This window comes from Piliocolobus tephrosceles, chromosome 5 (assembly GCF_002776525.5).
Source record: "Piliocolobus tephrosceles isolate RC106 chromosome 5, ASM277652v3, whole genome shotgun sequence".
Lineage (NCBI taxonomy): Eukaryota > Metazoa > Chordata > Mammalia > Primates > Cercopithecidae > Piliocolobus > Piliocolobus tephrosceles.
In genome coordinates this window covers 140,630,078-140,653,839 of record NC_045438.1, presented here as the reverse complement: position 1 = coordinate 140,653,839, position 23,762 = coordinate 140,630,078, and the positions used below count along the sequence as shown (strand labels likewise).

At 39.6% G+C, this 23,762-nt stretch overlaps 2 protein-coding genes across 15 annotated transcripts in view; one reads left to right on the top strand and one right to left on the bottom strand.

Moving 5' to 3' along the window:
- Positions 1–998, bottom strand: part of LOC111525995 — a 63,207-nt gene extending 62,209 nt beyond the window's left edge. For all 10 annotated transcript variants that reach the window (XM_023191674.3, XM_023191681.3, XM_023191676.3 and 7 more), the window contains exon 1: positions 161–998. In XM_023191674.3, coding sequence (XP_023047442.2) covers positions 161–504 — 344 coding nt within the window. In that variant the 5' untranslated portion in view covers positions 505–998. The remainder of the gene's footprint in view (positions 1–160) is intronic.
- On the top strand, positions 299–23,202 carry LOC111525992 (zinc finger protein with KRAB and SCAN domains 8). 5 transcript variants are annotated; one of them, XM_023191666.3, is made up of 7 exons: positions 299–452; positions 1,229–1,356; positions 11,811–12,319; positions 12,988–13,129; positions 15,586–15,677; positions 16,000–16,123; positions 16,793–23,202. In XM_023191666.3, exons 3-7 carry the CDS (start codon positions 11,903–11,905, stop codon positions 17,752–17,754), a joined length of 1,737 nt encoding a protein of 578 aa, XP_023047434.1. In that variant the 5' UTR covers positions 299–452; positions 1,229–1,356; positions 11,811–11,902; the 3' UTR covers positions 17,755–23,202. The 5 variants fall into 5 exon arrangements, with proteins under 5 accessions (XP_023047434.1, XP_023047435.1, XP_023047436.1 ...); XM_023191667.3 differs by having other exon boundaries at positions 301–452; positions 1,186–1,356; XM_023191668.2 differs by lacking the exons at positions 299–452; positions 1,229–1,356 and adding an exon at positions 4,507–5,127.
- The last annotated feature ends 560 nt before the right edge of the window (positions 23,203–23,762 follow it).

The following is a 23,762-nucleotide window of genomic DNA, read 5'->3' as shown; positions in this document are numbered from 1 at the left end:
TTATTGCTGTTGTGTGTATTTTTAAATAATACTCGTAATCTTAACAATTAGCATAATTTTGAACCACTCCCTAATAGTTAACCCCAATCCCAAACCGGACGGTCGAGCCTATCCACCGGCAGAGAACACCACCCAACCTCGCCCTCACTCTGACACTCACCGGCCAGAACTTTTCTTCCGTCCATTTTCTGCCTCTGGCCCAGGGCCCCGCTCACGTAGCGTTTTCGTGGGCTGCTTGGGAACCGTTAGCAACCGGAAGTGGCTAGAGGTCGCGAGAGAACTGAAAAAGGGGGCCGGTCTTTCCCAGCTGCCTAAACACTTGGGTTCCGGCCTGGAAGGAGGCCCAGGGCTCCCACAAGGAGAAATTAGGGACCTATTTGGATGGATCCGAAGAAACACTGTCTGGCATCTGATTTGAACGAGGCTCGCCGCAGCCGGGCCCTTTTCGCAAAGTAGGTCCGCTGCAGACCTGTGGGAACCTCCGGGATGCCTGGGGACCCGCATCTGCCGCTACCCGCAATTTCCTATCCCGACCCTCTCTGCAGTTATCGACCCCAGCCTGAGGCTTTGAGCGTGGGGTCCCGCAAACCCTGGCACCGAGGGGGCCGAAGCCCAGGGATCTTGGGGTAGAAGAGTGGTCCTATAGAGCTGCCGCTTCGGGAGAGCCCCCAATCGACTGCTGATGGGGAATGGGGGATTTTACTGTTTTAGTGCAGCCCGCCCCCGGAGAAAGGCAGCCTCGGCCGTTCTTGACTTTAGGATAGACTGGGGAGGGGCGCCGAGGAGCATTCCTCCCTTTACGTCTCACGGTCGCAGACTGTATTTGCCGGTGCCCTGCTCACTGTGAACTGGCAGGACCTTGCGGACTTACGGAAACTCAAAATATTGAGTTTCTCTGGTCCTTAGGGTAAATGAGTGTCTAGAGCGAAATAGGTGCAGAGTGCCGGCACTGGAATTATTTAAACCTGGATTCAAATCCGGACTCCACCACTCTCCAGCTAGGACTTAGGGCAATTTATTTTTTAACTTCTTCAAGCCTCTGTTTACTCGTTTATGTAAGTCAGGCTAATAACGTAGTGCCTATTTCATAGGGTGGCTTTGACTATTAAGTGTGAGAGTGCATGTAAGAACAGTCTAAGGGCATTTCCCTGTCTTTCCCCTTGTCTGCTGTCACTCTCATCCAAGTCAGACAAATGGAATTAATTAACCAACTTCCGCTTTTCTGAAGCACGGGTGAAGAAGAGTGAAGTGCAGGACTTGGGTAAAGGAAAAACCAAGAAGGATGCAAAAGATGGATGGATGATCCACAGAGATGCTCATCCCAGCACTTTCTCCTCACTTGTCGTCTGTCACATGGTGGGTGCTTGATAAGTACTTGGGTGAATGAGGACCTACCTAAGAAGGAATTATTGAATAAGACTAGAATTGAAGGAAGAGGATGAATCAGATTGATTAACTACTTGACAAAAAAAGGCAAACCACTTTTCCTGTCAGAAATGTATGGCACATCTGCATATTTCAAGGGCTGCCACTCACTAAAACTGGGAGGGAGATCTCAGAACCCACACCTCAACTACAGAAGCTTTAATCTATTGACAGCAAATGTAACAATAGCAAGTAATATAAGACAGAATGTGATCAGTGCAAAATCGAATAATAAAGTCTTGAGGGGGGTTTAGATTGAGTAGTGATCAACGAGGTAAGTCCTTTGACATGGGGGTACAAGGGAATTGTGACCAGGGGTATGGGATAGGGAGAAGGTCATTCTGGAAGGCAATAAAAGGCAGACTGGACGCTAGTGGTATGAAAAAAGGAAAACACTTGTTTATCAATGTCTATCAATGGGGGAAGAATTGCATATGACATATGCTATTGAGGAATACCTTTCAGCCGTTAAAATGATAAATGATCAGTGACAAAAGGAGTGTCAGAACAATACATATTCCATTTTTGTTGAAAAATTTTGTGTATATAGATATAATTTGTGGGGTATTTGTACAGGAAAAGGATGCACTCCAAACTTAACAGTGATTACCCCATGTCGAAAATTGTGAAACTTTTACCCTACTTTGCAAGCTAACAATTTAACTTGCCACAGTTTTATGAATACTAACAGAAGACACTGGACTCCTGTGTCAGAGACATAAGACTTTATTACTTAATAACACAGGCAACATAAGCTTTATATTCCCTTGTTCCCAAAGCTTATGTTCCCAAAGCCCACAGAGTGGCCTAAGCTTGGCATTCCTCTGCTAGGATGGAACAGTGGGTTTACAAACTAACAGAGGAATGCCAAGCGTAGGAAGCCCATCCTTTGCTTAGCCTTGCTCCAGAATGAGCCATTATCTTTATTCTGGTCAGGAAACAACTGTGCTCTAAAAGGAGAGACAAATAGCCTTGAAAAGCTAACCTGAAAGAAAAATCTACCATAAGACTAGGAGTAATCTGAGAGACCATTAAAGAATTATCTCCCAACATTCTAGGTAAATACCATTTGAGGGTAGAGATACCAGCTTTTAATAATTTTATATAATATTAATTTGTATCATGTTTCATTTATTTTTAAAAATACAAAAAATAAAAGGCAAGCAGAGAAGTTTAAATTTTACTTAGAGATAAGGAACCACTCAGGGTTAGTGATTGGAAGAATGATCATGATATTTCAGGACCATGTCTTGGATAGTTAGGAAGACTATCTCAAGGCTGTTGCAGTCACATAGGTATGAAGTAATTAGAACTGAGGATGGTGGTTACATTAATGGAGAAAAGTAACATTTCAAAGGAGAAATCTGGTGCTGATAATTTCTCTTTTATCTCCATATTTCATTGAGTAAGCTAAGGAAGCCTCTCAAGCCTGGATAACTTAGAAATTGGTGATATTATCAACCATTCTAATGGATATGTGGTGGTAACTCATTGTGGTTTTAACTTTGCATTTCCCTGATGAATAATTATTACTTTTTAGTGTGCATACTGGCCATTCTTTTATCTTTTGTAAACAAAGTGTTCAAATATTTTGCCTATTTGTGTTGAATTATCTTATTCATTTAATTGTGAGAGTTCTTTATATATTCTGGATAGTTCTTTGTCAGATAGATGTATTACAAATATTTTCCAGTGTATAGCTTTTTCTTCACTTTCTTAATGGTGCTTTTTTTGAGAAGATTTAAATTCTGATGAGAATTTAAATTTAAAATTTTGAAGTCAAATTTATCAATTTTATCTTATAATCAGTGTCTGTGTGTCCAGTTTGAGAAAACTGCCTATAGCATGATGCTATTTTACTTCCTATGTGTACACAATTTTATACATAGTATGTGCATAGTTGTGTGCACGTTGAATTTGTACAACTACATATGTACACAACTTCAGACTTAAAAATTATTTGTTTGTTTATTTAAGATGAGACAGGGTCTTGCTCCACTGACCAGGTTGGAGTGCAATGGCAGGATCTCAGCTCACTGCAGCCTCTGCCTCCCAGGCTCATGTGATTCTCCTGTCCCAGCCTCTGGAGTAGCTGGGACTACAGGAGCCCACCACCATGCCCAGCTAATTTTTGTATTTTTTGCCGAGATGGGGTTTTGCCATGTTGGCCAGGCTGGTCTCAAACTCCTGAGCTCAGGTGATCCTCCCGCAGCTTCCAAAGTGCTGGGGTTACAGTCATGAGCCACCTTGCTCAGCCAAAAAAGTTATTTTTTAAATGTAAAAAAAGAAACTGAAAGTAGAGTTCTAGTCTGTCACCAGTTACTTCCAGTTACCATCCCAGGTGGAAAGCAACAGCTGTGAAATAAAAAGCAAAAATAAGTACTTTGAAGGAGTCCAGAAGCACTGTAGCTTCCTAGTGTTTACTATTATTTACTTGTTTTCATGTGATAATTAGATGACAAAACCCTTAAATCAAAACAACTTTGTCAGTACACAAAATATTGGGAAGTTAGTAATTGGAAAGGGATAGAAACGGTGGTGGTGGCTACCAGCAGGAGCAGATAAAGAGGGAAATTAAGGTGAAAATTGGAGGAGCCCTGAGAACTCAATAAATAGGTGGTTGGGAAAGGCACTGAAGGAAATAAATACATGAGACCTAAACAACAAAAAATAACACTTGCCACAACCTCCACCCCTGAAATCCTATTAGTCCCAAAAGTCAAAAAGCTGTAATGCAACAGGTCTGTTCATTACATAGGGCCAGGGCGGTGGCTCATGCCTGTAATCCCAGGACTTTGGAAGACTGAGGCAGGAGGATCACTTGAGCCCAGGAGTTCAAAACCAGCCTGGGCAACATAGTGAGGCCCCCCGCCACCCCGTATCTACAAAAAAATTTTTTAAAAAGCGAAGTTGGTGCACACCTGTAGTCCCAGCTACTTGGGGGACTTAGGTGGGAAGATTGCTTGAGCCCAGAAGGTTGAGGCTGCCGTGAGCTATGATCACACCACCACACTCTGCAATACAGCCCCTGTCTCAAAAAAAAAAAAAAAAAAAAAAAAAAAGACTAGCAAAAAAAGGATGAACATAGATTTGTTCCCCAAATTTTGTGGTATTAAAACTAGGGTCTACTCCCCAAGCTTACATCATAGGTTTAGCATTAAAACAGCTAACAGCAAAGCAGATGTTGTAAGCGATTGAAATTCATTAAGATAGGAAAGAGTGGGAAATATGTAAAGATCCAAAAAGAATATATATTTAATTACGATTTTTTTAATACTTAATAAAGTATGCTATTCCTAAGTGCCATACCATAGGGATTTCACAAAACTATGAACTGTGATTAGCAGGAATTCCTCATGAAGTTTGTACTCTATGTGGGGGGGACTGGATATATTTATGAATCGAGAACAGTAAAGTACAGGGTATGTAACGGGGCCAAACGCTAGTCCAGTTGGAATCCTAAGGAACCATGAAGTGCTCCCTCCTCCAACACTTTCCTAGCCTCCTGTACACAGCTCCAGCCTCCCCACGTCGGATATCTACCCCCAGGGGACCGTTACTATTGTCAGCGAACGCGCGGAGCTGCACAGGCACACAAGGCGGAGGGGACACCAAGGTCCGTTATTCCCCAGCACGTTCACTGCCCCAGCGACGGGGCAAGCCTGAGGCACGCGGACGAACCCGAGGCACAGCACACAGCAGGTGAGGGGCATGGTACTCCGGTACCCTCAGTCGGCAGACCATAGAGCTTTTAGACCTCCAGGACTCCTAGAGAGCTTCCGGAAGTGCCTTTGGGGCAAGATGCGTGCTGGCCTGTGTTGTGCCTCCGCAGATTTGGAAGTTAGTGTCCGGAGGGGCCTAGTCGGAGTACAGTTTTCATCCCCTTTACTTCCCGACCTTTCTCCGGGTGTGTTTATCCGTTGCAGCGTACCTTCCCCACGCCGGGGCGCCTCTGCAACTCACAGTGAGTACGGTCGGGCTCTGGGTCGGAGGAAAGTGGGTGCTTTGTGGCTGGTCCAGGCCTCAGCTGAGGACTGGCCTGAGGGGTCCGCAGAGGGGCCTGTGCGGTGGTCGTCGCGGTGGACCGATTCCGACGCCTTAGTTGCTGGTGTAAGAGTACGTCCCCACGCATTGCCCTCGAACTTTTTGCGAGAGAACCTTTTATGAAGCTTTCTTCATAGATAATCGTTTTGTGGTATGATTTTGTAGTCGATCGTGTTTATCTTAAAATGGGGAACTGACCCCCCCCATGTTATTTTTTTATCCAACTATTTCTAGGGTCTGAATTGTTTTCACTTAGCGCTATTTTGCGTTTCGGGCACAACAAAATTCTCAGTTTTTAACAAAGACATATTTTGCTTTTGGAAGCCTCAGTTTTCCATGGAAACCGATTTTTGCTGTTACTCTGCTTTCTTTAGTGTTTTCAGAAATTGGTGGTGTGTTGACTACATAATTGTACGAAAGTTTGTTTGGTTTTTTTTTTTATTTCAGGGTAATTCAGAATTCAGCGTTATCAGAATGCCTATTTCATTTGTTAAAGCAAACTTAAGTTAGCCAACGAGGAACTCTGGGAGGTCCCCATTTCCAAAACTCTGGTTAGTCATGAATAATTTTTGTCAGGCTACTTTGACTGCCACCACCACCTTTAAAAATATATTTCTGTTATTTGTTAGTTCCGTTGAGTATATTTACGTACAGTCATTGTTTTAGCAAATACATACATGTTTGAATTTCTGTTGTGGTTAAATGTAAAATGTGATGTTAATTAAAACTTTCAGCTAATGCAATTTGAGATAACAAAGCATAGTATTTGCTTCACCTACTTTTTTTTGGATTTTAAATCCTGGAAAATGTCTTTTTTGTTTTGTTTTCAGTTCCCAAACATTTCTCAGATTAGACTTAGTCTGAAGGAAGAATACATTCCTTCTACAACTATTGAAAAAATAATGCCGTTAAAATTGAGTTATGCCTTCAGTATCTCACAGGATTACAGCATTTAAAATTCAGAGGAAGCTTTAAAGATGGCATATTAAACTCATGTAAACTTGACTAGGTGTTATTTAAGGAGACTAAAAATCAGTCTGTAGCCACACAGTGCTCACCAACTTAATACAGACATGTACGCACAAAACTGAGAGGAAAGTACATAGTGGAGTAATTTTGCACTCAGTTATTTATAGGTTGTAATTCTCAAAAACTAGCTGATTAGAGAGGGAAGAGACTTAAAAATATGGAAAATTAGCCACTAAATATAATAATCAAGATGGGCAATGGGCAAGACCTGTTGGCCGATTTGGTATAAAAAATGAACAAACCTGATAATAGCTGGTTTTCATCAGTATTACTATTGAGACTTTTTAATACCACATCAACAATATAAAGTTCTTGAATGCTGCACACTTCACATTAAAATATTTTATAGCCTCCTGTACTGGTAAGTAGTGGGATTGCATCTGTGAATAGACACTGCACTCAAGCCTGAGCAACATAGTGAGACCCTGTCCCTAAATAATAATAATAATAATGATAATAATAATAATTATTATTATTTTATAGCCATTATGGATGAGGATTGTTCAGTAATAGATGGCCAGTTGTTCAGTAGTTAAAAATGAACCTTGGCTTTAAGGAAATTTACAAGAAAACATGGTAAGACTATCACTATATAACATCACATTCTAAACAGTTAGAATTTATGTCCCGTGTAATGACCTTTAAGTTTTTTAACATTAAACCATAAGTAGCTATTTTAAGAAAATTTAAGAGTTTGTTTTGATTTGAAAAATTAAATTATTTTAAAATGAGCTAAGACCATTTTAAAATAAATTATCTTAAAATTATAATTTATTCAAACAAAAACAAATAGGTAATTTGTTGAAACCAAATTGATTACCCTTTCTCAACAAAATCTCAGCATCTTCCTTAAATTCACTCTTCCCCCAAATCTCACTATTCTAGCAAATTCCTCCACTTTCCTGTAAAGTCGTAATCAGTGAACTATACCCCTGATGTTAGTTGTTATATTTAACCATATCTTTTGCTCTTTGGTTCTTCTAATCTGTAGTTTACTCTCCACCCGGTTGTTCTGGCCTTGTCTAACTTTAAAAATAATTTTCAAATTCGCTTCCTTTTCTGTACATACTCTCTATGTAGGATTTGTTTGTTTGTTTTTAACCTTTCTGTCATACTTAGATGGCCTTTGAGTCTGTGAACCCTGCTGAAATTGAATGTACAATTTTGTGTCTGTGGACATTTTGCTGGAAAGAAGTTCTGTGTTTTCTTTAGGTTGAAGAGTCTATAAACCAACCCCCACCCCCACCCCCACCCCCCGCTGCAACTCCAAAAACTAGAAAGATAAGCACTGCCTTGATGATCCGTATGGGGAACTATATGTACAGTAATCTGATTTTTTTCCTAAGTACCTGTCTCTTCTTTGTGGACTATAGATCTCTAGTTTTATCTTGATGTTAGCATCTTATGACAACTGGTTTTGGGTATGCTACCTTTACTTACGCTCTTCTTCATTCTCTACAGTGTTTCCTGAAATACAAAGCTAATGATCACCTCTGTCAATAAACATTTGCAATAAGGCTATGGCCACATTCTCACAATGTAGTAAGTCCTAAATTTGGACCATGTAAAAAATGCTTTGTAGGAATGACAAATGGCAGGGGGATGACAGAGAAGAACTCATGAAAAAGGTAATAGATAAATTATAGTTAAGAGTTGAATGGTTTTAGGCCGGGCGCAGTGGCTCACACCTGTAATCCCAGCACTTTGGGAGGCTGAGGTGGGCGGATCACGAGGTCAGGAGATCAAGACCATCCTGGCTAACACAGTGAAACCCCATCTCTACTAAAAATACAAAAAAATTATCCAGGCATGGTGGCAGGAGCCTGTAGTCCCAGCTACTTGGGAGGCTGAGGCAGGAGAATGGCGTGAACACGGGAGGCAGAGCTTTCAGTGAGCTGAGATTGCGCCACTGCACTCCAGGCTGGGCGGCAGAGTGAGACTCTGTCTCAAAAAAAAAAAAAGTTGAATGGTTTTAGCTAGACCCAGATTTATCAACCTTGGCGTTGACACTTTGGGCCAAATAATTCTTTGTGGTGGGTGCTGTGTTGAGCATTGTAGAATCCCTGGCCTCTATGTATGAGATAATAGTAACACCCCTTCCCCCCAAGTTGTGACAACAAATATATTTACAGACATTACCAAAGGTCCCTGGGATGGGAGTAAGAACAATATTGGCATCAGTTTTGAACCACTGAGCTAAAGTAAAGAACTCTGTAGTAGAATGGAAGTATGAGAAAGCCACAGCCCAAAAAGGCTTTATGTGAGTTTAAAGTAGATAAAACCAGCCAGGTTTACATTCATAAAGGGCCTTGCATACCATGCTAAATAATTTGGTTCCTATTGAAATATTTTCAGAAGGTGAGTCATATTACATATTTTTAAAAAATCTCTCTGGCAGTATAGGGCTACTGTAAAAAAAAAAAAAGTATCATAAACCTGGTAGTTTAATACAATAGACACTTAACTGTCTCATAGTTAGGGAGGCTAGATGTCCAAAATCAGGGTGTCGCCAGAGCCATGCTCTTCTAGCTTCTTGTCATTGACAAACTTTGGCTTGCGCTGCATAACTCCATCTCTGCTTCTGTAGTCACTTAGCTGTCATTCATCTGTGTCTGTGTCTGTGTCTGTGTCTTCACATGACCTTCTCCTTTCTGAGAGTCTCTCTGTGTCTTTTCTCCTTTTAAAAGTGTGCCAGTCTTATTGGCTTAATGTCCTACCCATTCCAGTATAACTTCATCTTAACTTGATTACATCTGCAAAGCCCCTGTTTCCAAATAAGGTCATATCAACAGGTACTAGAGGTTAGGAAATCAGTGTATCTTTTTGGGGGACACATTTCAACCCACATTAGGCAATACTGTAGAACATGAATGGGAAAAAAGCATAACCAAAGTTACCATTGCAATTCTAGGCAAGAGATAATGTCTATACCAAAGATGGAAACCATAGACATATTTCACAAAGAAATAAAATCATGAAATTGAACTTTCTTGGACATCAGGTCTTGTTTTTAAACCTCACTCTTACAAGAAATATAAACATGTTCTGTGTTTGCTATTGTAAATACAGCTAATGTTCTTCGATTCTATCAATAAGATAAAGATACGGACCTTTGCCCATGGGGAAAATACAATTAAGTTACAAAGTCAGAATTCCTTTAGAACTAATAAATATGCAGTTATGGGAAAAGTCACATTAAAGCAATACACATTTAAGTAACAGAGGTATAGAATGAGAGGAAAATAATTTAGAATTGGAGACACCAGGGAAGGATTTTAAAGGCAACAGTATTTTATCTTGTTCTTTAAGAAGGTAGTGTCAGTACTGACGAAAGAAGTCAAAGAAGACTTCAATGGAGAGACATATTGTATTCATGGAATGGAAAACTCAGTATTGTTGAGAAATCAGTTGTCCCTAAAGTGAGCTATGGATTCAGTACAAATCCAATTCAAGAATTTTTGTAGAAATTAATACACTGATTCTAAAATGTGTATCAAAAGACAACAGAACTAGAAAAGTGAAAATAATTTTGAAAATGAACAACAAAGTTGCAAGACTCACACCTACTTGGTTTCAAGATTTTAAAAGTCACACAATCAAGACTATTCTGTATTGGTGAAAGAATAGATGTATAGGTCAAAGAACAAAATAGAGATTCCAGAAATAGACCCTTATATATATACATACATATAGTGAGCTGATATTTGACAAATATACAAAGAGAGTTGAGTACGTAAAGGAGAATCCTTAGAATGAACCTCCATCCATACCTCAAAATCTATACAAAAATTAACTCAAAATGGATCATAGGCCTAAATGTAAAACTTAAAATTATAAAACTTTTAGTAAAAAACAGGAGAAAATATTTGTGACCTTGGATTAAGCAAAGATTTCTTAGATATGACACAAAAAGCACAGTCACTAAAAAAAAATGAACTTTTTTTCTTCAAAAGACCCTGTGTAAAGAATGAAAAAGAGTGAATACTTGCAAATTACATATCTCATAAAGGACTTGTGTCCAGAGTATATAAGGAACGCTTAAAACCTAATTTTAAAATAACTAAATTAAAAAATAGGTAAAAGTTTTGAACAAATACTTCACTAAAGAAGATATACAGATGTTAAGTAAGCATAGAAAAAGATGCTCAACATTATTGGTAGAGAAATGCATACTAAAATCATACGAGATGTTAAAACCATAATGAGTTGCCACTACACATACACCTATTAGAATATTTAAAATTTAAAACAAAAACAATATCAAGAGCTGGTCAGATTGGTGAGCAACTGCAGTTCTCATATACAGGTAGTGGAATGCAAAGGGCTTTGGAAAACAGTTTCGCAGTTTCTTATAAAGTTATACATATATGTGTTTTATGACACAGCAAGTTTACCTCTGAATATTTGCCCAAATAAAATGAAAACTACACTCACACCAGAACTCATGCAGATGTTCATAGGGGCTTTATTCAGTGATAACAAAACAACTCAGATATTGCTTAACTGGGAAATGCATAAACATTTAAACATTCATCCACGTAAGGAACAAACTGCTGATGCATCATTGATTAAAAACAAATGTATTGTGCTATGTAAAAGATGCCAGACTCAAAAGGCTACATACTATATGATTTTATAGGAATCTCACATCAATAAAATCATATAGTATGTAGCCTTTTTAGTGTAGGAGTAGACTTTTGGATTGTAGGTGTCAATAGGGCATCCCTGTTTCTTGGAGTGCTCCATAGAGAGTTTTTGAGTTGGAGGTCACGTCCATAGTAGAGGAAATTAACCTTGAGATAGGAGGAAAGATGGGGGGCACAGGTAGGATAAGGAATGTTGGGTGGAGAAGAGCAAAGTGTTAGGAAAGTTTTTGACAATACCTTGAATTAGATTATATGGAAATTAGTAAGGGAAAGGTTGAGAGCTGAAGGGTGTAGAACCAGGTTAGTACAGCTGGTGTAACAAAGGCTAAAAGGGGTTAAAGGAGCAGCCCTGAAGGCTAGCTGAGATTGAACAGTGAATTTCAACTAGACCCAGTCTACATAGTTTCCTGACTTTGCTTAGCCATGTTCCACATCCCCAAACATGGTGATGAAAGCAGAAGAAAGGAGTTTTTCTGTGGATGGGTTTGGCATGACTGGCATGGCGGAAAATTAAGGAAGTAAGAAGTTATTTCTGGAACAGTGGGGAGGATCATTTAGTTGGCTGAACCGTGAAGTCCGTGTCATGATAAGGAACTTGTTAAGATACTGTAGTAAGTTACAGTGACTTTTGACTTGCCTTAACGCTATCATATTTTCTTCATGAAGAAGTACCCTTAGAAAGAGGCCCTCAGAAGAGTCTTCTCTTAAGAAGATAAAGAAGATAGTGGAAACGAGCCTACTGAACTTTTCAGGCTCTAATGGCTGAAGAATCAAGAAAGCCGTCAGCCCCATCCCCACCAGACCAGACTCCTGAAGAGGATCTTGTAATTGTCAAGGTAGAGGAGGATCATGGTTGGGACCAGGAATCTAGTCTGCATGAGAATAACCCTCCTGGCCAAGAACTGTTCCGCCTGCGCTTCAGGCAGTTATGCTACCAGGAGACACTAGGACCCCGAGAAGCTCTGATCCAGCTACGGGCACTTTGCCATCAGTGGCTGAGGCCAGATTTGAACACCAAGGAGCAGATCCTGGAGCTGCTGGTGCTGGAGCAGTTCTTGACCATCCTACCTGAGGAACTCCAGACTCTGGTTAAGGAACATCAGCTAGAGAACGGAGAGGAGGTGGTGACCCTATTAGAGGATTTGGAAAGGCAGATTGATATACTAGGACGACCAGTAAGTAGAAGGAGGTGTGCATGCTGTGACTGTGGGAGTCCTGGAAGCTTGGTAGAGGGACATAGGCATCACAGTGGGAGAACAGATGCTTAGCATCAGTTTCTGTTGGATAAAGATGAAAATAGTTTTAGTGTAGTATGACTCATACTTGTAGAGTTCTTTTTATGTTTGTAAAGGATATAAATCCATTTTTTTTTTTTTGTCGTCATAATGTCCCTACAACTGTGTTGTTCTTATTTGCCAGATGAGAACTTGATGCATAGGAAGCTTAAGTTACTTTTTCAGGGACATTCAAATAATTAAAGGTAAATTTGAGACCAGAAATCAGGCTTTCTAGTTCCTTATTAAAAGATTTTTCTACTGCATAGCACTGCTTTAAGTTTGTTGTTTTCCTCCTTCCTCTGCCTTAGGAGCACAAAATACTGGTGTTCTGTGTAGCAGGGAAGGCATCAGCAGAAATCTTTTCCTTTAGTGCTAAGCAAAAATGATGCCTTTCTTTCTGTGCTCATCTACATATTGGTGTTCCTTACTGTCCCTAAGGAGTAAGGGAGAGTCTGCTGCTTCCTTCCCCAAGCATATATCCCTATAGATGTGTTCTTCGTCCTCTTTCATTGTTCATTACATTTCGCAAAGGAATTTCTTACTATCCAACAGTCTTTTGTTTCCAGGTCTCAGCTCGTGTACATGGACGTAGGGTACTCTGGGAGGAGGTAGTACATTCAGAATCTGCACCAGAGCCTCCAAATACTGAGCTCCAATCTGAAGCAACCCAGCATAAATCTCCAGTGCCCCAAGGGTCACAAGAGAGAGGTGAGTAGCCAGATTTCATTGATAATAAGGAAGGGAAGTAGAAATAAAAGTCCATTTGGGGCCGGTGTGGTGGCTCATGCCTGTAATCCCAGCATTTTGGGAGGCCGAGGTGGGCGGATCACGAGGTCAGGAGATCGAGACCATCCTGGCTAACATGGTGAAACCCCATCTCTACTAAAAAAAAAAAAATACAAAAAATTAGCGGGCACCTGTAGTCAGCTACTCAGGAGGCTGAGGCAGGAGAATGGCGTGAACTCAGGAGGCGGAGCTTGCAGTGAGCCAAGATCGCGCCACTGCATTCCAGCCTGGGCAACAGAGCGAGACTCCGTCTCAAAAAAAAAAAAAAAAGTCCATTTGGGATACCTATCTCGTTCCTGAAGAACCAGGAACTAAAATCCTGTTTACAAACCAGTCCCAATGTCTGTGTTTAAATGTTTAGGCTTCAAATATAGATTATTCATTCTAGTGGTAAACTCATGGACAAATTAAATAATTTGGCTATTTTTTATGTAGTTACATATTTCTGTTAGCCCAGTACGTTTACAACACAGGCGTTTTTGAGGTTATGCTGGTAGTGTCATGCTACTTCATTTGGAAATATTCAGTATGTGTATCCTCAGACAAGAGCATTTCTTAGGTAACTTAAATAAATACATTCCTAAATTTATCACAATTAAGAAATGTAGTATTGCTACAATACCAACCTAGGCCACAGTTCATATTTTACCAGTTGCCCCAATTATGTTCTTTCTGGTTCAGAGTCTAGTCCAGATTCACACTTTGTAGTTAGTTGTCATGGCTCTTTAATCTCCTTTAATTTGGAACAGTTCCTCAACCTTTCTTTTTTTTGAACAGTACAGGTGTGTTATTTTGTAGAATGGCTGCAATTTGGATTTGCATGATGTTTGATCATGTTTACATTGAGGTCATATATACTTGGCAGGAACACCTCACCCTGCCAAGGATACAGGACCTAAATCTTAACAAGAGATGTTGTACTCCTTCTTAAGGGTATAATAGGAATTTGTCCTGTTATTGGTGGTGTTATCTTTGATGACTTGGTTAAGGTTATTCTTGTATAGTTACTGTTTTTCCCTTTGTAACTAATAAGTAATTTGTAACTAATAAGTAATAAATAATTTGTGGAAGATACTTTTGAATGTATTTAAATATCTTAGTCCTCATTAAACTTTTGTTGCTAAAACACTAGTTTTAGTGTTCATTGGTGCTTCTTGACTGACTTAGTGATTACTGAAATAGTTATGAAATAGTGGTTTTCTAACTCTGTCATTTCTTCTACATTTCTTTATTGTAAAGGAGAGTGTTCCCTTGTGCCAATTTTATTATTTTTTCTTTATCAGTATGGACTCATAAATTCCTATTTATTCCATAAATATTCTGTTACTGTCTTTATTTTGTTTTTGTTTTGTCTTTGAGACAGAGTCTCACTGTCATCCAGGCTGGAGTGCAGTGGCTCACTGTGATCACAGTGATCTCAGCTCACTGGACCCTCTGCCTCTCAGGTTCCAGCGATTTTTATGCCTCAGCCTCCCCAGTAGCTGGGATTACAGGCACACGCCACCATGCCTGGCTAATTTTTGTAGAGACGAGGTTTCACTATATTGGCCAGGCTGGTCTCAAATTACTAGCCTCAAGTGATCTGCCCACTTCAGCCTCCCAAAGTGCTGGGATTACAGGCATGAGCCACTGTGCTCAGCCACTGTCTTTATTTTGCTAAATCATCTCAGATTTGGCCACAGAAGGCCCCTTCAGTCTGGCTTTTGTATCCTCTTGACATTTTCCCATCGGTTTTTGAGAGTTTTTTTTTACTTTATTGCAGAATGAGATGTTCCAATCTCATCTTCCCCTGCATTTCATATTTTTTCATTTATGTGATTTAGTTTATAAATATGAATTTTTAATATTTCTAAAGAAGCATTAAAACACTCTTAATAATTCTTGTCTAAAGTCCTAAAGCTTGTTGCCTGAGATACAGTAATCTATATTTTAATAATAAGTTGTTTGATATTTATAGAAAGCAAATACTGGAAGCCATAGTAGACATTTCAGAAAGATAATGAATTAATAGAGATTGATTGATGCTAATACTTGGTTTGCCAAGAGAACAGGACCTAAGGAAATACTGTATACAAGCACAAAGATAGAAGTAGTTTTGATGGTAGAGAAGAAATTGAAAAGTGATTCCTGTTAGGAAACCAGTATACTTTCCATTTTTGAGTGTAACTTCAGTCTGACTTCAGGGACATTGGAGTGCATATGTTTTGTGGGGCAACCATAGATATGGGCCCAGAATCCAAGATATCAGCATTTCATGTGCAAAATCTTTGGCATACATGTATATCTGCTGAAATACAAATAATTTGGAATTGGTGACTGCCGACTCCCACAACCACAGGACAGGACTGGTCTCATTCATAGCTCCTTTCTCCTCTCAGCCATGTCTACTTCCCAGAGTCCTACTCCTTCCCAGAAAGGAAGTTCTGGAGACCAGGAAATGACAGCTACACTTCTCACAGCAGGGTTCCAGGTGAGTTGTGCTCCTTCTCACTGAAACCCCATAGCTGTGCTTGTCAGTGTTTGTGGCATCTGCCCTATATCTAGACTGTCTAGTTTGTAGCAGTACCTACCCAAAAACTTGTCCCAAAAATTCTTTTGCCTAGGGACAGATCGATCCTAAATTTCCCCCAATTGATCTCATGCATTTTCCTCTTCTTCCTGGCTATTCAGATCCCTTTACATAGTACATTTCCAAGTTGTAATCTTCTCCCAATACTGGTGGATCTCCCAAGCTCTAGGTTTGAGCTGTGGAAGAATCACAGTCCCCAAATGGGTATCTTGTTTTGTTTCAGACTTTGGAGAAGATTGAAGACATGGCCGTGTCCCTTATTCGAGAGGAGTGGCTTCTTGATCCATCACAGAAGGATCTGAGTAGAGATAACAGGCCAGAAAATTTCAGAAACGTGTTCTCCCTGGGTAAGGAGAGCTGTGGTTATTATTGTCATTTTAGATTTTTTGTTTGTTTGTTGTTTATGTGTATAGTAGCTACAGCCTTTCTGAAAGACATAGTTGAGTTTAAGCTCAGGATCCAACAGAGGGTTATAATGTTTAGACTTCTTGACATCTTTCATGAAACTTCTGTTCTCCTGTCCAGAACTTCCTTATATTTTGTACTAGGGTACTGGCATGTTTGCCAGTTGGAAATTGACATCTCACAGGTGCTCTCTGAGTGCATACATTTCTTCTCCAAGTTGTCATGAGATTCCTACATAGATTTTTCTCACATAAATTAATTGTATCTCCTCCCGTTTGGGGCATTTTCCCATTTCTGTCCTGCTCATTAGTTTTTTTAGTAGTTTCATATTCGTCTCACTCCCCAGCTTTCATCTTACCTCAGTTGATCCTTTCCTGACTTTAGTTCCCCTTCCAATTAACTCTTTTTTTTTTTTTAATGGTACCTCTTTCCCAGTTGACTCATATTAAGCAAGGTCACTATTAAGAAGCTGTTTTGGAGACAGAAGTTTTGTGTTTACTTATAGCTGTTCATGTGTACTTTCCTTTTCCCCTATCTTCAGTTCCTTTCTCCTACCATAAAGAATAGGATGTGACATTGGCTTGATGTTTATTATTACATTTTTATTTCAGGTGGTGAGACCAGGAGTGAGAACAGAGAATTAGCATCAAAACAGGTAATATCTACTGGAATCCAACCACATGGAGAGACAGCTGCAAAATGCAACGGGGATATTATCGGGGGTCTTGAGCATGGAGAAGCCCGTGACCTTCTGGGCAGATTAGAGAGGCAGCGGGGAAATCTCACACAAGAGAGACGACATAAATGTGATGAATGTGGGAAAAGCTTTGCTCAGAGCTCAGGCCTTGTTCGCCACTGGAGAATCCACACTGGGGAGAAACCCTATCAGTGTAATGTATGTGGTAAAGCCTTCAGTTACAGGTCAGCCCTTCTTTCACATCAGGATATCCACAACAAAGTAAAACGCTATCACTGTAAGGAGTGTGGTAAAGCCTTCAGTCAGAACACAGGCCTGATTCTGCACCAGAGAATCCACACTGGGGAGAAGCCATATCAGTGCAATCAGTGTGGGAAGGCTTTCAGTCAGAGTGCGGGCCTTATTCTGCACCAAAGAATCCACAGTGGGGAGAGACCCTATGAATGTAATGAGTGTGGGAAAGCTTTCAGTCATAGCTCACACCTCATTGGACATCAGAGAATCCACACAGGGGAGAAGCCCTATGAGTGTGATGAGTGTGGGAAAACCTTCAGGCGGAGCTCACATCTTATTGGTCATCAGAGGAGCCACACTGGGGAGAAACCCTACAAATGCAATGAGTGTGGGAGGGCCTTCAGTCAGAAGTCAGGCCTTATTGAACATCAGAGAATCCACACTGGAGAAAGACCCTATAAATGTAAAGAATGTGGGAAAGCTTTCAATGGGAACACTGGTCTCATTCAACACCTGAGAATTCACACAGGGGAGAAGCCCTACCAATGTAATGAGTGTGGGAAAGCCTTTATTCAGAGGTCGAGTCTCATTCGACATCAGAGAATCCACAGTGGTGAAAAATCTGAATCCATAGGCATTTAGGAACAACTTCAGTTACAATTTGAGCATTATTCAGCATTAGAGAAACCACACATTAGTGAGAGGTCTTTCAGTGTACTAAAAGGCAGAAAGGTCATCACAACTTTAGTGTCAGAATCTATAGTGGTGGCAAAATTAGGATAGCTCTTCAGTAATTTGGGTCCAGTGCTTTGGGGTTTGATTAGCTTGACTGTCTTTGAAAGTATCTGATGGAGCTCCTGATGACCTAATGTATCCTTTAGAAATTTAAAATAGCATTAGAGCAAGTTGCTTGTCGTGGCTTGAGGCGCTTAAGTTTGTCTTTTGGGTGAGTAGCTATAGGTTTGAGAGAGGCTGCTACTCCTAGTTCCTCTGCTTCTTCCTATCTCCTGTGATCCCCTTCTCCCATTTATTCCCTTGAAGGTGCCCTTGTATTCCTAATCTGATCTAAGAAGCTGCTTTAGAGTCACAAGTAGCTTCTGTGTGAAACTTATATTTGTATGTAGCTTTCTAGGAAAATTTTACAGACACTTAATGTATTTATGCTTAAGTGTGCATTTTTTTATTCTAATATTCCTTCTAGTCAGTGGAAATTTGTATTCCCATACAAACTCAGAATGCTGTATTTTTAACAGCACTCCAGCATTTTTCTTCATGTATCACCTTCACTGACTCCATTGAGTCATTGAGCATCTATACATATCCTTCACCACCCCTAGTCTCAGTACCTGTGTCAGCAAAGGAAGTGGACACATTAGTTATGGTTATGGGAGTAATACAGAGAAAGAGGTGAGTGGAGACTCAGCCCAGCTGCTCTTGAGCTTGGATAATTATACATTTTGCTGACTTCTGACTCTCCTTCTACCTCCCAACTGTACACTGTGGTACAAATAGTTTGCACTATCCTAGTTATGGCATCAGGTAGGAGAAGGAGACAAAGATGCTTTAGGAAGATAAAAACCTTACAAAGAATGTATATTCATCCTTTTTGGCCCATTACAGTACTGCTTTCTCAGGTTTTATCAGCCTGTGCAAACTCCCTGACTAGATGGTCTGTCACTCCTACCATTACCTTGCACCCACCTCTTTAGATGGCCTTAGGACCTCACTCGTTATTCTCCATCTGTTTCTTGCCATTAGTTTATGTGACTTTAATATCCACAGTGGTAATCTAATACCTTACCTCACAGTTTTTCATTCTTTTGAACTCTGGTGCACTCCATCTGTAATCCATGTCTGTAATCTACCAACAGAGATGTACATTAAACTCGGTATCACCAGGCACTATATTTCATCTTTGAGGCTTTCATTATACCAAGGAATACTATATAAAGTAATGAGACTGGTTTAAAGTAACATGCCAGAACTTATGCATCCAATGTGGGTTGTCACTTGTTATTCCCAAGTACTGTTATTCCAATAGTACTACTGTATTCTTCCAAATATTTGGAACATTCTTAGAATTCCCATTTAATAAACCATATGAGAAAACCCTCTATTACTCTTACACTTTAGTTTTACCATTTGAGTAGCCACTTATTTACCAGAGTTGGAATTAATTTTGGGCTTTCCAAAATTAACCTTCAAACTTAAAATTGATTACTTAAGCCTATTCAGACAAAAAAAAAATACAGGTTCTGATGAAAGCTTCATAATTTCACCCTATGACTATCTTGAAAAGAAATAACACTTAATCATATTATTTTATGATTGATGGGTCAAAAATAGCAATCAAAATCTTATCTCATAGAGGACCACCTTTTGGATCATAAATTCTTTCCCTATAACATTCCTTCTCTGCCTCCCTATGGCCCACTTTGACTACTAACAACATCAGAATTATCTACATCAATTTCATTGAGCTATTGGTGAATGAAGGCACCCATCACTTGTCATATTGGTTTCCAACAGTCCTTTTCATTATCCATTATTTTATTATCCTCCCTTCTCTTGTTTCTTTTTTTAATTTATAAGTTACCATTCCTAATTTCTTTGTATTTGAAATTTTAAGAAACCAGAAACAAGTAAATCTGGTTGTATCTAGATCTTCACTCTCTGTTTCAGTTGTGCCTTACCCTCTGTAAGATACTGAGGCTTCCTGGGGCCAGTACTACCTTGTATGCAGGTATTACATATGATAGGTACATTGTCAGAGGGAAAATACATGTGTGTGTACACGTGTGTGTGTGTATACACTTTAGAAGAATGCTTCTCTTCTATTCTAATAAAAAGCCCTTTTAGCAAAGCAACATAGTAACAAGATTGGGTGCATTCAGGGTGGTATGGCGATAGACCAGAGCAAGATATTGAATGTGTACATATGTACTAGCTAAAGTCTCTTTATGTGTCAGTATTCAGAGTAATGTGTAGCCAGATTACTTAAATCTCAGAATTACTAAGCATCTGGCATAAATTCGGAGAAAATAATGACTAGAAAAATTAGTGTTATATTGGGTATGAGAAAAGACTGTGTCTTAAAGAATTATCAAAGCTGATAGAGCACATATATAGAATTAGCCAAACGGTATAAGACAATAGAAAAAGGCTGTGGATTCTTTGAGGACATCACTATAAATCATTTTGTCTCAAGTTCCCACTCTTAGCATAGAATATTATTGACCAGGCTGTGTGTTATTTTGAGCTCTTAACTATGAATGGCATTCATTAAGCTCCTTTATCCTGTAGATTCTATCTTTATGTTATCTGAAATGAACTATTCATCAGTACTTTTTCCTCCCATCCTAAGCTGCTCATTTTAGGAACTGACATGGTGAGGTGGTTCTTTCATAACTCTAATGCCATCCAACATAGCCCTGGGAGAGGCATGTTAGGTTTCAGAGATTTTCTCCTTGGAGCAATGTACAGTGCTAGAATATGGTGGTTGATTCCCAAACAGAGCAGTTAACTTTACTGTTGGTTCTGAGTCTCCAGATAATAATAGCTGACATTTATTGAGCACTTACTGTGTGCCCAACCCTGTTATGCCTTTCTCAGGCTCATGATAAGTGTATTAGTCTGTTCTCATGCTGCTAATAAAGAGACATACCTGAGACTGGGTAATTTATAAAGGAAAGAGGTTTAATGGACTCACAGTTGCATGGCTGGGGATGCCTCACACTCATGGTGGAAGGCAAGGAGGAGCAAATCATGTCTTATACATGGATGGCAGCAGGCAAAGAGAGAACTTGTGCAGGGGAACTCCTCTTTATAAAACAGTGTGATCTCATGAGACTTACTGTCACAAGAACAGCACGGGAAAGTTCTGCCCCCATGATTCAGTTATCTCCCACTTGGTCCCACCCACGACACATGGGAATTGTGGGAGCTACAATTCAAGATGAGATTTGGATGGGGACACAGCCAAACCATATCAATAGGTATTATTTTATCCCCCATTTTATAGATGAGGAAACGGAGGCTTAGAGAGTTGAGTGAGTTGACCAATATCACACAGCCAGTATGTGATAAAACTGATTCTGACCCACACAGTTTGATTCTAGGCTAGAGCCTGTGCTCCTGACTACTGTGCTATGCTGTGTATAACGTACATGGTAATCTAGTCAGCTGTTTAAAAATATGTAGCCCTTGTCATGAGAGGTACTGGGGAAAAGAAGATGCAGTAGAGTACACATACATTACAATTACTGGAAAATTGGTTGAAAATGCCCTTTGGGGTTATAGTTATATCATTTTTAAGTGCTGATGCTTTGTAGTACCATAAAGCTAAATTGTGCAAAAAAAAAAAACATATTTAACAGAGTAACTGGAAGGATACAGCAATAATAAATTCAAATATAATTTTTCTCTAAACTGCCAAAGGGAAAGTAGAATTGTGGAGGGAAATGAAATATCCATGTACCAGGCCAGGCAGATGGTCAGTTAGGATAACAATAGTAAGTTCAACTGCAGCATAAAATGTGAAATGCTTTCAACCTCATTGCCCATTTCTAACTACCATTTATTTCTCCTCTGTTGTTCGTGGTTTTTCAAACATGTCTTCCGTTTTTTCAACCCCCCTTTTTCTTTAATCTGTTCTTAAAACAACTTCTTGCTGGCTTTCATACTTAGCATTCCAGTGAAATGTTTGTAGACTCACCAGTGGGCGAATAGTAAGGCCTTATAGTAAGGCCTTTTTTTTTTTTTTTTTTGATGTCCTTTTTGATCTAATTTATATTTTATATTGTTGAATTCTCCCTCCTTTGGCTTGTGGGAACCTTTTTGTCTAATATCTGGCTTTCTTTTTTCAACTGATCTTTCCACCCACTCCCCCTTCTCTTCTCTGCTGAGAATAATCTCCCTGTCTTTTATTCACTTCATTTTCTATACTCCTATTTATCCATTTTGATTGTTTATACCTACTATTTGTATTCGAATGACTTCATTTTTCCCACCCTGTGGGTCAGTCTGTGACTTTTGGAATTTTCCACAGGTACCTGTACAACTTGATATTTGAAAATAGGATTCATTACCATATATCGCCAACCCCTGTTTTCTTTTTAAACAGGCCTCATTGCCTAATTCCTGAAAAGTGTCACCACCTTTCATATTTTTACCCCAGCCTTGGAGTTATCTTTTTCTGCTCTCCATTCTCCATGTCCAAAAACTTGCTGTCAGTCTAGTTTTTAATCAGTTTTCTCCTTGAGGCTTGATCTCCCATTTCTCACATCCCATTATAGCCTTTCATGTAGATCTGAGGTCCAGGTTACTGTAATTCTTTTTTTTCCAATTTCCTTGCTCCCAGGATCCCCATCTTGTATAAAGTTTCCAAGGTGGTCCTCCTCAAACTCCATTTTTACAATATCTGTATTGTAAAATTTTCATTTTCACTAAGTAACACCCAGTAGATAATTTTTCCAAGGCAATCCTCTTCAAACACCTGTTTTTTACAATATCTCTATTGTAAAATTTCATTTCACTAAGTAACACCCAGTAGATAATTCCTATGGAGCAGTGGTGTTCCAAATTCTCCATTACCTCTATGCTTAATACTCATCAGCCTTCATTACTCTCTAGCATATTCACCTTGATTCAACAGATTCAAACTTCCTACAGCCTTCTACTGATGTCTTACAAGCTCTTGCCTCTGTGCCTTTCTCATGCTATTCTTTTTGCTTAGATTGCTCTTTGGTCCCAGCTCATGTTCATCACTCCCTTCAAAGCTTATCTTTATATCTTCTGAGTTAGCTCTCCCTGATTGACATCACCTCATGTGGTGACCTCCCTCATTCTGTGCTGCCTCAGCACTTATCTTTTGAGTTTATACTGTGGTCCATGTACTTACTAATATGTTGCTTTGTAATTATTTTCTAGCACTCTGTGTTATAGTTTCATATTTGTATTTATTTCCAAAATTAAATTGTAAGCTCCTTGAGGGCAGGAATAATAACTTTTACATTTGTATCTCTGCACCCCCGAGTGCCTAGTATAGTGCTGAGCACATAGTAGGCGTTTAATAAATGCTTGTTGAAGTATTGTGTGGATTATTTGTGGTGGTATCTACAGAAATTTTTAAGCTGTTTTCAAGAACGTGTCTTACCACTTTGGGTGCTCAAAAATGTACAGACCTATTTTCGTATGCTAATAGAGTATATCAGGATCTGCCTCTACCTAAGAGTAAGGCCAAAAAAATTCAACTTTAGGAAATTATGTGTAAAAAGCTGAAGCTCTCCATTTGGCCAGCCTTATTGGTCAAGAAAGAAAATAAGAAGCACTAAGACTACTGTGTTAAGGTTATAATTCCAAAAGTGCTTGAGAATAGGCTTTGGTATATGAGATTAGTGATTCTCTTTGGGAGAAATTTGGCAGTGTTTGGGGACATTTTTGGTCATACCATTGGTGGGCAGCTGGGATGCTACTGGCCATCTAGTAGGTAGAGGCTGGGGATGCTGCTAAGCATCATGTTTGCACAGGACAACCCCGCCCCCTCACATTGCCCCGCCCCTGCCCCCGCCCCACAACAAAGAATTATCTGGCCCAAAATCCTTAATGCTGAGGTTGCGAGACTTGATATATTTAAGGTAAATAGGAGAAAG